Source organism: Gorilla gorilla, chromosome X (assembly GCF_029281585.2).
Source record: "Gorilla gorilla gorilla isolate KB3781 chromosome X, NHGRI_mGorGor1-v2.1_pri, whole genome shotgun sequence".
Lineage (NCBI taxonomy): Eukaryota > Metazoa > Chordata > Mammalia > Primates > Hominidae > Gorilla > Gorilla gorilla.
The window spans coordinates 75,918,767-75,935,133 of NC_073247.2; the positions used below are offsets into that span (position 1 = coordinate 75,918,767).

General features: G+C 41.1%; 1 protein-coding gene across 2 annotated transcripts in view; it reads right to left on the reverse strand.

Moving 5' to 3' along the window:
- Nucleotides 1-743: 743 nt before the first annotated feature.
- The window catches only part of LOC101130652 (myotubularin-related protein 8), a 165,250-nt gene continuing 149,626 nt past the window's right edge, over nucleotides 744-16,367 (reverse strand). Inside the window, exons 1-3 of one of the 2 annotated variants that reach the window (XM_063702962.1) lie at nucleotides 3,262-3,318; nucleotides 1,346-2,192; nucleotides 744-987 (exon numbers count right to left, since the gene is read on the reverse strand). In XM_063702962.1, coding sequence (XP_063559032.1) covers nucleotides 854-987; nucleotides 1,346-2,192; nucleotides 3,262-3,279 — 999 coding nt within the window. In that variant the 5' untranslated portion in view covers nucleotides 3,280-3,318 and the 3' untranslated portion in view covers nucleotides 744-853. Of the gene's footprint in view, nucleotides 988-1,345; nucleotides 2,193-3,261; nucleotides 3,319-16,367 lie in introns of those variants that run through there. The other variant, XM_063702961.1, reaches the window with a different exon arrangement.

The following is a 16,367-nucleotide window of genomic DNA, read 5'->3' on the forward strand; positions in this document are numbered from 1 at the left end:
GAGGGAAAGAAGAGGCTACCTCTTCCCATCCTCTAGCTCAGGCGCATTTCTCATCTGTGGCTTTAGCCCTTGAGGGCAGGCCTGCGATTTCACTTTCAATCAGATGACCCCTCTCCCTCCTCCCTTACCCCTGAAGCCTAGAAGTTATGTTGGCTTCCTGCATTTGCTAATCTCTAAGTTATCTGCTTGTCTTACTTGGATTCTCAGCCTATCACCTATGTAACCAATTTATTTTTCACATTAGATATTCTGTCAAAAATATTTGATAGTTTGTTTACCCAGGTAGATCTTGAATATAAACTGGACTAGCGGAAATGCAGCCTATGATTCAAGGTGAGTGAATGGGAGGCTCCTCAGTCACTTGACTCAAAGTAATATGGGACTGGGGGACAGCCAATGAAAAGGTGTCTTGTAGCAGCCAGAGAATTGAAGGGAGGCACAGGGCTGGGCAAGCTGATGCTACCCTTCTACCAACTTATATTATTCAGGACCTTGCTTCCAGGGCAACACAGCTCCCAAAACTCTCTAAAGGATCTTGGTGGGGAGGTATAGGCCATTGGGTTAGTTTCCTCTTTTGGTCTTACAGACTCCTGTGCCTGTCAGATACCAGACCATTTGCTATCCTTCTCCATGGCCAATCATACCCCTTCCCTCAATAACGCCCATGCCCCCATCCATGCCCACACACACCAGACACAGCAGACACTGGGACTTATTTTCTGGAGAATTTTATTGTGGAGGATAATACAGGAGAGCAGCTCCAGGTAAGTGGATGAGGCTGTAATGCCCTCCAGCTACCTGAGTCCCCAGGTGGTTTTCGGAGGCATCATAAGTTCCTGGGGAGACTGCAAGATTAAAGTTGGTGTTTTAGATAGCTAATCAACATGGGAGGAATATCCAGCTGGTTGATGGCTTGTCGCTGGCCAGCCTGGCACAAGGCTCTGCGGACGACTAAACGGGCCTGTGATAGAAGTGACCGTGGAGTGGCTACAGCAAGAAGAAACAGGTCATGAGGAGCAATTATCAGCAAAATTCTCCCACACAAGCCTACATCCACTCTCCCCTGGCTACTACAGCCCTAATGCTCTATCCTTTCCAAGAAATAAAACAGTCATTGGCAGAGCCAGAACCAGAAATTGGGCTAATGCTCCCCACCCCCACCCAACCTTATCTTAGTGACCTTTCTCTAACATGGAATACATAACCTCTTCTCTACTGGGGCCCCAGGAGAGGGAGGAAGATGGAGTTTTCTCCAGTGAACCTCAGAGGATTGGCTTATACGTGATTTAGGGCCCTGGGACCTCCAAGCCAGGTGGCCTATGAGGCTGGCCTGTTCACCACTCACCTCGGGCCTGTAGCAGCAATGCAATGCCTTTATCATCTTGTGAGGTCAGGTCAAGGGAGAGAGATGGAAGGTAGATATTAGCACCAAAATCGATTAACAGCTGGATGTACTCTGGCTCACAATTATGATGGAGGCAGATTTCAAGGAGGGTGCGGGGTCTTGGGACACGAGCCAATAGGCCCTGGTCAGTGCAGTTGTAGTCAGGGTCTGCCCCGTGGAGCAAAAGCAGGCGGAAACAGTCCAGGTGCCCGTAGACTGCGGCCAAATAGAGGGGGCCAGAACATGAAGCTATGTTTGATGCCCAGACTGGTAGTTTAGCTTTGACGTTGGCCTCTGCACCATGGCCTAGGAGCTCCTGCAGGATAGCAACAGCACCATCACGGGCAGCTGTGAGCACGGGAGAACAGTTGTTGTAGATGCTACCACCAGGACAGGCACCAGCTTCCAAAAGCACACGTACACAGTCCAGATGGCCATGACTGACAGCAGTGAAAAGTGGCGTCTGTGCCTTGACATCCAAGCTGTCAACATCAGCACCATGGGCTAAGAGGACTTGCAAACAGCTCAAGTGGCCATAAGAAGCAGCCAAGCGCAAGGGTGTCCCAGGAACGCCCCAGCCACTCCTGCTGTTGATGAAGCGTTTGTAACGCTCCTGGCGCAAAAGCTGGTCCAAAGTATAGGAGTCGTTGTCATACACTGCTTGATTGAGAGCCTGCTTCTCCTCTGTGTCAGTGTCCTCCTCCTCCTTGTCGGGCTGCAGGAGGGAGAAGATCTTGGTGATGTCCATGAGGTTCATCTTGGCTAATTGGAGAACTATTCTCATTATGAGCACAAGGAAATGCCAGATCTGTGGGTGACAAACAAGTGGGAGAGAATGAGGGTACCCATCAAAAGCCTGACCACGCACCCTCCTTGAAATCTCCCTCCATTTCACCATCAGGCTACTCATTCATGGGTCTCCTACTTCTCACTCCCAATCCCACTGTCTTATTTCAGGCCCCAAAGACACTGCCAAAACAGGTCAGGACATTTTACAGTTTGATGCCTTTGCATACACTCTTCTGCCTACCCCTCAAACTCCTACTTCTAGGAAGCCTTCTCTAATCTCCTCTTCCTGCTCAGGGATTCTGAAGGATCACAACTAAACTTCAGCTATGAACTTTCACACCACATTTCCGCTTATCTATGTTCCATTAGTGTATAAACTCCAGGGCAAGGACCCTGTATTCATCTTGTATTCCTCTACCCCTAGTAGGGCTATATCATGGCTGGAAATCTGGTAGATGCATTTTCCTCAGTTCAGAATGTGTGGATTAGTAAGGTGGCTCTGGCCGGGCACTGGCTAAGCCAATAGAACCATACTTTGTGGTGTCAAGTTGCCATCCCTGAGCTTTCTGACATCAATCTTTTGGGGCAAGCCCTTAACTCCATTTTCAGATAGTTTAACTCTTCACAGCCCCTCATATATGACTAAAGCTCCCTCATCTGAGTCTTCTGTAACCTTCCCTCAGATGAAGTCCCCACATTTCAGGAACAGAAGTATTCAGGAAACTGGTATTGAATGATATTTACTGATTAAATGAAGAGGTGGCATTACAAAGAACATATTCCAAGTAAAATGAAGACAGATGGCAGGAAACAGTCGAGGCTCCCAGGGCAAGTTTCCTCTCTGATTACAACTAGATTCTCCCCCATGACCAATTTAATCCAGGAGTCCCTTTGATTGCCAACACTGCCTCCCCATTCCTCTGGCTTAAGCCTTTTTCCATCCTCTGTCTGACCCAGGCTAGAGCCTTTGACTCAACCTTCAACTCTTCTCTTCCCATAATCCTCACCCTACAAAACCACTCATGGCTCAATGTCTGACTCAACCTAACCTCTGACCTTACCAGTGCTTCAGTGTCAAGGTCGCCCACCTCAGTTTGTAATGTCATCAGGGCGAGCTGGCAGGTTTCTCAGAGCTTAAGTTCCCCTACTCTCCCATACCCTGCAGCTGAGGTCTCAGGACCTCATACCTTCTTTTATTCACTGTCTTTTATTCACCCCTCTTTGTTAGTCTGGGACCTCAGGTACCTACCTCATAGAAAGAAAATTATGAGGTGGGTGGGTAGGGTCACCCTAAACTTTAGGCCCCTCCCCACCCACCAGCATCAGCTCCATATATGGTGTTATTATTTATTCATTCTTGGGGTGCAATGGGAAGGACAGGATTTTGGAAATCCAGCAGACCCAGGTTTGCAGCTCAGCACTCTCAGTTCTTTGCTGAGTAACCTTGGGTAAGTCTCTTCCCTTCTTTGGGACTCAGTTTCCTCATCTATAAGACAGAAATGGAAGTCACTTTCTCATGAGGTTGTTAGGGGTAAGAGAGCTACTACATACTCTGCACCTTTAGCCTCCATCTTAGGAGACAAAACTTAGGAGAATAAACTTCTATGGTCCTTTGTCCCACTCTAGCTATCTTTCTCTTCGTCTCTCCCTTCTTTACACCAAACATATCCAAATAGTTTTCTACTATGTACTTCACCACCTTCCATTCACTTATCCATTCTCTGCAGTCTGGCTTCACCCACACTCAAACATACACCAAGAAAGCTCTTCAAAAGGTCATCTTTGTGGTTAAATCCAGTGGATGTCTTGAAGATCTTTTCTTCCCTGACTTTTCTGGAATACCTATCCCTACAGACCACTCCTCCCTACAAACTCCTCCATCAACTTCCTTGCCAGCACACTCTCCTTATTTTTCTCCCTTCCCCTGAAATATTTGTGTTCTCTTCTCCATCCTCTTCTCTCCAGTCGCTCTCACCTTTATTCTGATTATTTTAAGCGTCTCTATCCGAGCCCCCAGCTCTCTCTTTAGCTCCAGGCATGTATCCACTGAGTTTCTTCAAGCACTTCAAAGACAGCAGTATCACATCACCACCACTACCACCATGACTAAACTTGATCCATATATCACTTCCTCACCATCTACCTCGTCAACCAAACCAAAAACCAAGACTCCTGCCAATGCTCTTGCCTCTTTATCCCACTCTCATAAAATCCCATCAAGTCCTGTGGATTTTACCTACTAAAGACCTCTCCAGACCATCTGTGCTCTTCAGGGACCATTCTTATTGACTATGCTTCATCTAGGCCCCCATTGCCTTTTGCCTCAGCAGTTATAGTGGTCTCATAGGTAGTTTCTCTTTTCAATATTTTCTCCACATTGTTGCTAAAGTGGTAATTTAAAAATACATATCTGATCTCTACCAATCCTCTGTTTTAAATACCTTAATGGCTCCCCTTTCTTTCCAGCTACAGCCCAAATACTTTAGCTCAGCTCAGAGGTCCTTCATGAACAAATCTTGGCCAATCTCTCCAGCCTCACTTCCTACTACTCCTTGACTTATATCCTGAGATCCAGTGACAAGAGACAAAAAGTGATGGCTCTCCATATACACCATGTTTCTTTCTGCCACATGCAACTCCTTCTGCCAAGTTAATTCCTGCAGAGTCTGTGTTATAGCAGTCATCACACTGTATTGTAACTTCTATATGGGTCTTTGTTTGCCCTAGTGCAGATAAAGAGGCCATATGTGGTAGTGGCAAAACATGCGAGTTCTGCTTCTACCCCAGCTCTAGCATTTAGTAGTTGTGTGACCTGGGGCAGGTCACTTAATCTCTCTGTGCCCATTTCTTCATCTGTAAAGACAAAATAGCAATAGTATCTGCCTTGGAGGGTTGTTAGGATTAAATGAGTTAGTACAGAGTAAGTGCTTAGAATAGTGCCTGAAAGTAGTTCTCAGTAACTATTTTTACTATGATGATGATTATTACTTATGTCTCCATTTTCTAAGGCTATTGCTCCCTACTTAATGTTCTAGAACCTCAGAGCTGCAAGGGACCTTGTAGATCATTTAATTTAATTTTTTCAATTTAGAGATGGGGAAACCAAGGTTCAGAGCAGAGCAGGGACTTTGGTAAGGTCACATGGTTGTTATTGCTAGTTGTCTCATTAACAAGAACTCAGAACACACTTATAATCCTGTGCTTTTCAAAGCAATTTCATGTAACAAGATAGGTAATATTATCCCCATTTTTTGGATGGAGGAAACTGAGTCCAGAGAGGGTAAGGGGTTTTCCATACACCTTACATCAAGGCAAAAGCAGAGTCAGAAATAGAATCCAGGTTTCTCTACTCCTCCTCCTGTTCTTTCTATTACAAGATGAAACACAAACACATACCCCCCTCCCTTGACTTCAGCAGAGTCACATTGCAGCTCCCAGGATCTTCAGCTTTTGAGTGTCATGCTGAATTCCGGGGTCTTCGGTAATGGAAGGTTCCTTTACAAATAATTTATTCTGATCACTGGTAGGAATTCCCTCCTTAATATTTTATTTTGGCGACTGGGGTCTGGGGAGATAATTGGCAGGGAGTAGCAGAGGGAAATGCTGAAGTTCTTGCTAAGGTCATACCAAGAGCCCACAGCAGAGCTCATATAATGAGCCTCCAGAGGGAGACCAAGCCATGCTCTCCAGCTGGCTGTGGCACTGGAGTGAATCGTGCCTCCATTAGATAAGGACAAGGAAATCCAGCTAGCCTGTTGTCTAACCTCACTTTGCTGTAGTTTATTAATCGAAGAGTTACTATGTGCCTGTTATGTGCATGTAGCTCCTTCGTGATCCTAAAGATGTAGGAGTTTTAAACCTTTTTTTTTTGTGATATTGGTTCCTGTGACAAACTAGCGAAGTCTGTAAACACCTTTCAGAATGGTTTTTGCTACATAAAACACATAAAATTAAAGGAAACCAATTATATTAAAATGTGACTGTCAAAATATTTTTAAATGCATGATATAGTAAGAGATGTTCTTTAGTAACACATTAAATAAAAAGGTCTAGTAATAATTTCTAAGTGGCAATAAATGACATTTCAAGATCTCTGCCACAACTGTAATACGATATGAAATATCTGTGGTTTCTTCTGGTAACCAAATTACATGAACTGGTTATGCTACTGCCATTTGATACCAGCATTCATCCTTGAAGGAAATAGTAAATTTTAGTTAGAGGTTAGGGGGAAAAAAGGTAATTGTCTACTCATCCAAGTTTCTGGACCCTTTGAATTCTATCTAAGGCCCTCTTGGTGTCTGTGAATCCAGGTTAAGTACTCCTACAGGAAAGTGGTTGGTTTCCGTGCATCCTAGAGCATTCCTTCAGGCATTAGCAGAACGTTTTTAAGCCTCATCTTCCTTCTCCCACCCTTACGAGTTCTGCCCTTATGCCCTTAAACCCACTCTAAGGCACCCATACACACAGACTAGCCAACACCACACAGGGACACAAAGACAAATCTCCACACTTCCTGTAGTGTATAATCACAATTGCTCTCAAGAAGCAGGTCTGTTTAGACCCGAGGTCCTAGGCAGACATATCCTCTTGGGACACACAAGGCAGGGAGCTGGCATTATATCCCTCCTCCCTCCTCCTGGTGGGTTGCCCTAACGACCTTCCAAGCGCCTCCCCCAACTCCCACCACGTCCCAGACCCAGCGGAAACAGCCTACAACGGGTAGTGGGTGATCACAGGTCTGTGGGCCCACAGTGGTCACTCTTCTCAAACCGGTCCTAGGCTCCAGGTACTCACCGGGCTTCAGCCTGAGGCCATGCTGCCCGGGGTCGCTGGCCCCCACCCCTCTGTGAAACATTGGGGCCCTGGTGTCCCCTACTTAGGGAGCCCCTATGGCTCCAACCTGGAGCAGCTGGGGCTCTCGGTTCCCACTGTTAACAATGCCGTTGAAAGACTAGGAGTCAGCCCCTAGTCTTGGTCCAAGGGGCTAATTTTAGGCTACCCTCCACCCCCTCTTCCCAGGCCGTGTTATCTTACCAGTGCCATTCTGGGAGCGATTTCAGTAAGAGGAGGGGCTCTCCCATGGGGAAGTCCTGGAAGGACTGACTGACAGATAGACAGGTGCCTGGCGAGGCTAGGGTTCCTGCTCCCAGCCTATCCTCCTATATCCCTCCCTGCCACTCAAATGGGAGCCAGGGTGAGGCCCCTGAGCTACGGTTGTTCCCACACCTCCACCAGGGGGCACTGAGAAGGTCCAGCCTCAGCCTAGCACACTTTTTTTTTTCTCTTCTTTTTTTTTTTAAATTATACTTTAAGTTTTAGGGTACATGTGCACAACGTGCAGGTTAGTTACATATGTATACATGTGCCATGTTGGTATGCTGCACCCAGTAACTCGTCATTTAACATTAGGTATATCTCCAAATGCTATCCCTCCCACCTCCCCCCACCCCACAACAGGCCCCGGTGTGTGATGTTCCCCTTCCTGTGTCCATGTGTTCTCATTGTTCAATTCCCACCTATGAGTGAGAACATGCAGTGTTTGGTTTTTTGTCCTTGCGATAGTTTGCTGAGAATGATGGTTTCCAGCTTCATCCATGTCCCTACAAAGGACATGAACTCATCATTTTTTATGGCTGCATAGTATTCCATGGTGTATATGTGCCACATTTTCTTAATCCAGTCTATCATTGTTGGACATTTGGCTTGGTTCCAAGTCTTTGCTATTGTGAACAGTGCCACAATAAACATACATGTGCATGTGTCTTTACAGCTGCATGATTTATAATCCTTTGGGTATATACCCAGTAATGGGATTGCTGGGTCAAATGGTATTTCTAGTTCTATATCCCTGAGGAATCTCTTCTTTTTTCTCTTCTGAACTGAGCCTCTCTGCATATCCTCCAACTCGTTGCCCCTCCCCTTCCCCCACTGCTCCGAGTGAGGAGGAAGGGAGGAAGGAGAAGCCTCCATAACAGAATGTGTTCTCACTCAGCTTTTCTAAAGCTTAAGAAGGCCTTGGTCATTTATAAAGACCTTCCCAGTCCACTGACCCACCAGGCTCAGCCTGAAGAAAATGCCCACAACCTCCCACTCTCCTCACCCTAAAGCATCACCATTACTTTAATGTGTCCAGCACTGGGAACTTTGTCAAAAACTCAGCTCTCACTTTTTCTGCCCCAAAACAGCCCTCTAGGGATCTGAACCCAGATATTATATCCTCCATGTCACCTTGTTTCAGGGAAAACAGCCCCAGCTCCTTCAACTATTTCTTTCAATCTGGTATCTATTTAGTTCCCTCCCCAGTCTTGTCTACCTCACTCATGAAGTGGTCAAGCAATCTGCTTGCACATTGATAGTGCCAGGGAGCTCACAGAAGACCAGATAACTCCTCTGGAAAATGTCGGAATGTCCTAGTGTGATCAGTGACTCTGAAGATCAGAAACATCAAAAAGCATACCAGTTTCAGCTTAGCTTGAGCCAGGGGACTTTGTCTGAGGCCTCATGCAAGCCCAATTAGCAGTCAACAAATAAGCTATTATGATGCTAAAGATGACAGAGTAAGGTGTTATTCTTGAAAAAAAGATTTGCAGGATTTTTTAATGTAAGTTTTTGTTGAGATAATTGTAATTCACATGTGGTTGTGGAATTAATACAGATTCCAAGTACACTTTACTGAGTTTCTCCCAATGCGAACATCTTGCAATACTATAGTACAATATCTCAAGTATGACATTGGCATTGATACAATCCACTTATCTTATTTAAATCTCCCCAGGTTTACTTGTACATTTTTGTGTCTGTGTGTGTACATTTAATTCTATACAATTTTATTACAGGTAGCTTGTGTATACCACCTTAGACAATATACAGAATAGTTCTATCCCAATTAGGATATTTCACATTGCCTTTTATAGCCATATCTACTTCCTTCCTACTTCCTTTCCATTCTTCCCACCTTGGGACCTAACCCCTGGAAACCTCTAATCTGTTCTTCATATCTATAATTTCAAAATTATATGAATGAAACCATACATGATATAAACATTTGGAATTAGGTTTTTCACTCAGCATGTCCTTGAAATTAATTCAAGTTGCTGTATGTATCAAGTTTGTTTATTTTTATTGCTAAATGTGATTTATAGTAGGTATGTAGCATAATTTGTTCAATTATTGACCGATTGAAGGACATGTGGGTTCTATTTACTATCTGTCTACTATGAATAAAGCTGCTATGAACATCTGTGTACAGGTCTTTATCATTGTCATTTTATAGTAGAGTAGAGAGACTCCTTTAGCTTTACTATTTCATTTCAAGATTGTTTTAGCTATTTTAGTGTCTGCACCTCTTTATATAAATTTTAGAATAAGCTTGTCTATGCCTACAAAAAACCTCTTTGAGATTTTCACAGAAATTGTGTTAAATCTATATATCAGTTTGGGGAGAATTGAGTGCTTTGTTATACTGAGTCTTCCAGTGTATGCACATGATATGTTTTTACATTTATTTAGGTCTTCTTTGATTTCTTTTATCAGCATTTCTGATTTTTCAGCATATGGATTGTATATTTTGTTAAGAATATACCTAAATATTTCAATTTCTGTGGTGCAAATGGCATTGGATTTTGATTTGGGTTTCCATGTATTTGGTTCTTCTTGTTCCATATGTTTGTTTCTTCTTAGAAATGCAATTGGTTCACATGCACATGTATGTTTATTGCAGCACTATTTGCAATAGAAAAGACATGGAACCAACACAGATGCCCATCAATGATAGACTGGATAAATAAAATGTGGTACATATACACCATGGAATACTATGCAGCCATAAAAAAGAGTGAGATCATGTCCTTTGCAGGGACATGGATGAAGCTCAAAGCCAAATCCTCAGCAAACTAACACAGGAGCAGAAAACCAAACACTGCAGATTCTCACTCATAAATGGGAGTTGAACAGTGAGAACATATGGACACGGGGAGGGGAACAACACACACCAGGGCCTGCTGGGAGGTGGGGGGCAAGGGGAGGGAGAGAATGAGGACAAATATCTAATGCTTGTGGGGCTTCAAACCTAGATAATGGGTTGATAGGTGCAGCAAACCATCATGGCACATGTAACAAACCTGCTTGTTCTGCACATGCATCCTGGAACTTAAAGTAAAATTAAATTAAATTTTAAAAAAAGAAATGCGATTTTTTTGTGTGTGTTGATCTTGTATCCTAACTGAACTCCTTAGTCACAGGAAAGATTTTGTAGTTGTTGATTGTTTACTTTTGTTTTTGTTTTTTGGTAAGTTTATTGGGATTTTCTACATAGCCATTCATGCCATCTGCAAATGAGGGCAATTTTATTTTTCCTTTTCCAATCTGTATGCCTTATTTGTTTTATTTGCCTTAATACAATAGCCAGAACATCCAAGACTATGTTGAATAAGAGTTGTGAGAGTGGACATGTGTGCCTTTTCCCAGTCTTAGAGAATTAGCATTCAGTCGTTCACAATTAGGTATGATGTTAATTGTACATGTTTCAAAGATGCCCTTTATCAAGCTTATGAAATTCTCTTCATAGTTTTCTGAGTTTATCAGGAATGAATGTTAAATTTGTTAAATGCTTTTTTTCTCCATCAGCTGATGTGATCATTTCATTTTGCTTTCTTTAATCTCTTGACTGGTGGATTATGTTTGTTAGTTTCAAATGTTGAACCAGACTTGCATTCTTGGAATGATCCGCATTTGGTAATGGCATATAACTCTTTTTTTATGCATTGTGGGATTCGGTTTGCTAATACTTTTGGTGAGGAATTTTGCATCTGACTTGATGAGAAATATTGGTTTGTAGTTTTCTTTTTTTGTTCTGTCTTTGGTTTTAGTATCAGAGTAATAATGACCTCATAAAATGAGTTGGGAAATGTTCTCTCCTTTTCTATTTCTGGAAGAAATTGTGTAAAATTGGTGTTAATTCTTCTTCACATTTTTGGTAGAATTGTCCAGTGAAACTGCCTGGACCCAGAGATTTCTTTTTCCGAAAATTTTAAATAATAAACTGCATTTCTTTAATGGGTATAGGATTATTCATATAACCTATTTCATCTCTTTTAAAGTTTTGAAAGTTTGTGGTTTTTGAAAAATTGGTCCATTTTTTCTAAGTTGTTGAATTTATGATGGTAAAGTTATTCCTAGTATCCTTATTTGTAATTATTTTATTATGATTTTATATATATATACATATATACATACATATATATATACACACACATACATACATACACACAGACATATATATTACCGATTTAACCATTTATAAGTGTACAATTCAGTGACACTAACTACATTCACGGTGTTGTGCAAACACCATCATTATCCATTTCCAGAGTTTTTTTCTAATCATCTCAAACAGAAACTTTGTACCCATTAAATAAAAATTCCCCATTCCCCCCTCCTTTCAGCATCTTATAAACTTCTGTCTCTATGAATTTGCCTATTCTAGGTACTTCATGTGAGTGGAATAATACAATAATTTGGTTGTGTGTGTGTGTATGTGTGTGTGTGTGTGTGTGTAGCTTATTTCACATAGAATAATGCTTACAAGGTTCGTCCATGCTGCAGCATATATCAGAACTTCATTCATTTTTAAGGCTGAATAGCGTTCCATTTTATGTATGTACCATATTTTGTTTATCCATTAATCCTTTGATGGACGCTCAGATTGTTTTTTCTTTTGGGCTATTATGAATGCTACTATGAACATTCACGTGTAAGTTTTTGTATGAACTTGTCTTCATACATTTCTCTTGTGTGTATACCTAGGAGTAGAACTGCAGGGTTATATAGTAGCTCTATAATTTTTTGAGGAAAAGAGACACACTGTTTTTCCATTACAGGTGCACCATTTTATATTCCCACCAGCAATCTATGAGAGTTCCAATTTCTTCATATCTTAGCCAATATTTGTCATTTTCCTTGTTTTTGATTATAGCCATCCCAGTAGGTGTGAGGTGGAATCTTGTGGTTTTGGTTTTCATTTCTCTAATTACTAATGATGTTGGCCTCTTTTAATGTGCTTATTGGTCATTTATACATCTTCTTTGGAAATATGTCTATTCAAGTACTTTGCCTTTTTTTAAATTTTAGGACATACTCATGTTTATTAGCTGGTTTATACTTGAGAAAGCAAAGGCAGGTGCACAAAGAGCTGTTTGACAAAGTCTCAGATATCCAAAAATAATAGTATTTATCTGTCTGCCCTACTCAGAGGGCACTTACATCCACTTCTAGGTGACTGTCTTCTGGAATACAACCATTTGGTTTATGACATTGCACTGCTGTTGTATTGCACACAGAGTGCAGGCCTGTGTGCATCTAGTATCAAAGAAGTAGTCCATTAAACACCAAAAGCACTAGTTCTAAATGTCAAATTAGAATGTTAGTAACTAGCAAATACTAATTACGTAATAGAATGGTCAGAAAAACAACAAGCTTTGAATACTTTGTAAACTACAGGCTCTTATAAAATATAGGCTCTTATGAGCTGCTTCCAACTTATTTCCTTCGTTTGCCAAAGCCTGTGCATTCATGCCAAATCAAGTACCTATAACACAACACTTATTGTGGTAAAAACAGATAACATAAAATTTACCATTTCAACCATTTTAAAGTATACAGTTCAGTAGTGTTAAGTATATTTACATGTTTGTGCAACAGATCTCCAGAACTTTTTCCCACTTGCAAAATTGAAACTCTGTATTCATTAAACAACTCTCCAACTCTCCTTTCCCCTAACCCCTGGAAAGCACTATTTTACTTTTTATTTCTATGAATTTGACTACTGTAAATATGTAATATAAGTGCAACCATGTGATATTTGTCTTTTCGTGACTGACTTATTTCACTTAGCAGATGTCCTCAAGGTTCATCAAAGTTTTCATTAGTAGTATGTATTAGTCCATTCTCACATTGCTATAAAGAACTATGTGAGACTGGGTAATTTATAAAGAAAAAAGGTTTAATTGGCTCACAGTTCCACAGACTGTACAGGAAGCATGGTTGGGGAGGCCTCAGCAAGCTTACAATCATGTCAGAAGGCAAAAAGGAAGGAGTCACATCTTACATGTCCAGAGCAGCAGGAAGAGAACAAAAGGGTAGGTGGTACACACTTTTAAACAACAAGATCTCATGAGAACTCACTCACTGTCATGGGAACAGAAAAAGGGAAATCTGCCCCATGATCCAATCACTTCCCACTAGGCCCCTCCTCCAACACTGGTGTATTAGTCAGGGTTATCTAGAGGGACAGAAGTAATTGAATATATATTCATAAATATATATATATATATATATAACATATATAGAGAGAACTATATATATAGAACATAAATATATATACACACATATATATGGAGAGAGAGAGAGAGATTATTATTAAGTATTAACTCACACAATCACAAGATTCACACAATCACAAGATTCACACAATAGGCTGTCTGCAGGTTAAGGAGCAAGGAAAGCCAGTCTGAGTTCCAAAACTGAAGAACTTGGAGTCTGATGTTTGAGGGCAGAAAGCATCCAGCTTGGGAGGAAGATGTAGGCTGAGAAGCTAGGCCAGTTTCACATTTTCACGTTTTTCTGCCTGTTTTATATTTGCTGGCAGCTGATTAGATTGTGCCCACCAGATTAAGGGTAGGTCTGCCTTCCCCAGCCCACTGACTCAAATGTTAATCTCCTTTGTCAACACCCTCACATACACATCCAGGATCAATACTTTGAGTCCTTCAACCCAATCAAGTTGACACTCAGTATTAACCATCACAACTGGGGATTACAATTCAACATAAGATTTGGGTGGCGACAAAAATCCAAACCATATCATAGTATGTTACAGAATTTTCTTCCTTTTTAAAGATGAATAATATTCCATTGTATGTATATATCACATTTTGTTCATTCATCCATCACTGGATGCTTGGGTTGCTCCCACCTTTGGCTTTCATTAATAATGATGCTACAAACGTTGGTCTACAAGCATCTATTTGAGCTCCTGCTTTCATTCAATTCTCTTTGGTATGTACCCAGAATTGGGATTGCTGGATCATGTGGAAGCCCTATTTTTAAGTTTTTAGGAACTGCCATATTGTTTTCCATATCAGCTGCACCATTTTAAAATCCCATCGACAATCCACAAGGGTTCAGATTTCTCTACATCTTCGCCAACATTTGTTTTATTCTGATTTTTATTTTATAGTAGCCATTCTAATGGGTGTAAGATAATATTTCATTGTGGGTTCAATCTGTATTTCCCTAATGATTAATTATATTGAGCATTTTTTCATGTGTTTTTTTGTCATTTGTATATTACCTTTGGAGAAATGTCTATTCAAGTTCTTTGCACATTTTAAATTTATTATTTGGTTTGTTTCATTTTTGTTTTGTTGTAGGTGTTCTTTATTATTCTGGGTATTAACCCTTCATCAGATATATAATTTGTAAATGTTTTCTACCATTCCATAAGTTGCCTTTTCACTCTGTTGATATTAATTTTTGATGCACAAAATTTTTTAAGTTTGATGTATTACCATTTGTCTATTTTTGCTTCTGTTGCCTGTGCATTTCATGTCATAGCCATGAAATCACTTCCAAATCCCATGTCACGAAGATTTGGCCTATGTTTTCTTCTAGGAGTTTTATATTTTGGGGTCTTACATTTAGGTCTTTAATCCATTTTGAGTTATTTTTTGTATATGATATAAGATAAGGGTTCTTTTGTATGTGAATGTCTATCGGGGGAAACCAGCCCCCAGTATTTCAACATAAGTTCTTTTCTATTTTCCCTAAGTGTTGGCTGGTCTGAGAAATAAAGGGAAAGAGTACAAAAGAGAGAAATTTTAAAGCTGGGTGTCTGGGGGCGATATCACATGTTGGCAGGTTCCGTGATGCCCCCTGAGCTGCAAAACCAGCAAGTTTTTATTAGCGATTTTCAAAGGGGAGGGAGTGTACGAACAGGGTGTGGGTCACAGAGATCACATGCTTCATAGGGCAACTAAAGATCATAAGGCAGAAGGTCAGGGCGAGATCACGAGGTCAGGGCAAAACTAGAATTACTAATGAAGTTCCATGTCCCGCTGTGCATGCATTGTCATTGATAAACATCTTAACAGGGTTCAAGAGCAGAGAACCAGTCTGACTAGAATTCACCAGGCTGGAATTTCCTAATCCTAGCAAGCCTGGGGGCGCTGCAGGAGGCCAGGGCATGTTTCATGCCTTATCTACAACTGCATAAGGCAGACACCCCTACAGCAGCCATTTTAGAGGCCTCCTCCTGGGAATGCATTCTTTTCCCAGGGCTGTTAATTATTAATATTTCTTACTGGGGAAATAATTCAGCGATATTTCTCTTACTCGTTTTTGGCAATAAGAGAAATATGGCTCTGTCCTGCTCGGCTCCAGGCAGTCAGACCCAATGGTTATCTCCCTTGTTCCCTGAACATCGCTGTTATCCTGTTCTTTTTTCAAGGTGCCCAGATTTCAGACTGTTCAAACACACATGCTTTATGAACAATTTGTGCAGCTAATGCAATCATCACAGGGTCCTGAGGAAACATACATCCTCAGCTTATGAAGATGATGGGATTAAGAGATTTAAGTAAAGACAGGCAAAGGAAATTATAAGAGTATTGATTGGGGAAGGGATAAATGTCCATGAAGTCTTCACAATTTATGTTCTTCTGTCACAGCTTCAGCAGGTCCCTCCATTCTGGGTCCCTGACTTCCTACAACAAATATCCAGTTTTGCCAGAACCAGTTTTTGAAAAGACTCTCCTTTTCCCCATTGAGTGGCCTTAGCATTTGTGGAAGATAATTTAACCATATATGTGAGGATTTATTTCTGGTATTTCTATTTTGTTTCATTGGTCTGCATGTCTGTTTTTATGCTAGTACTACATTGTTTTAATGCTAGTACTATGTGGTTTTAATTACTATAGCTCTGTCTCAGACTTCCAGTACTGTTTTGAATAGAAATGGTGAGAATGAATATCTTTGTCTTATTCCTGACCTTACATGAAATGCTTTCAATCTTTAATCATTGAGTATGATGTTAGCTGTGCACTTTTCCCATCTTTAAATTAGGTTTTTGTCTATTTGTTGTCGAGTTTAGGAGTTCATATATCTGAGACAGTAGACCCTTATTAGATAAAAGTTG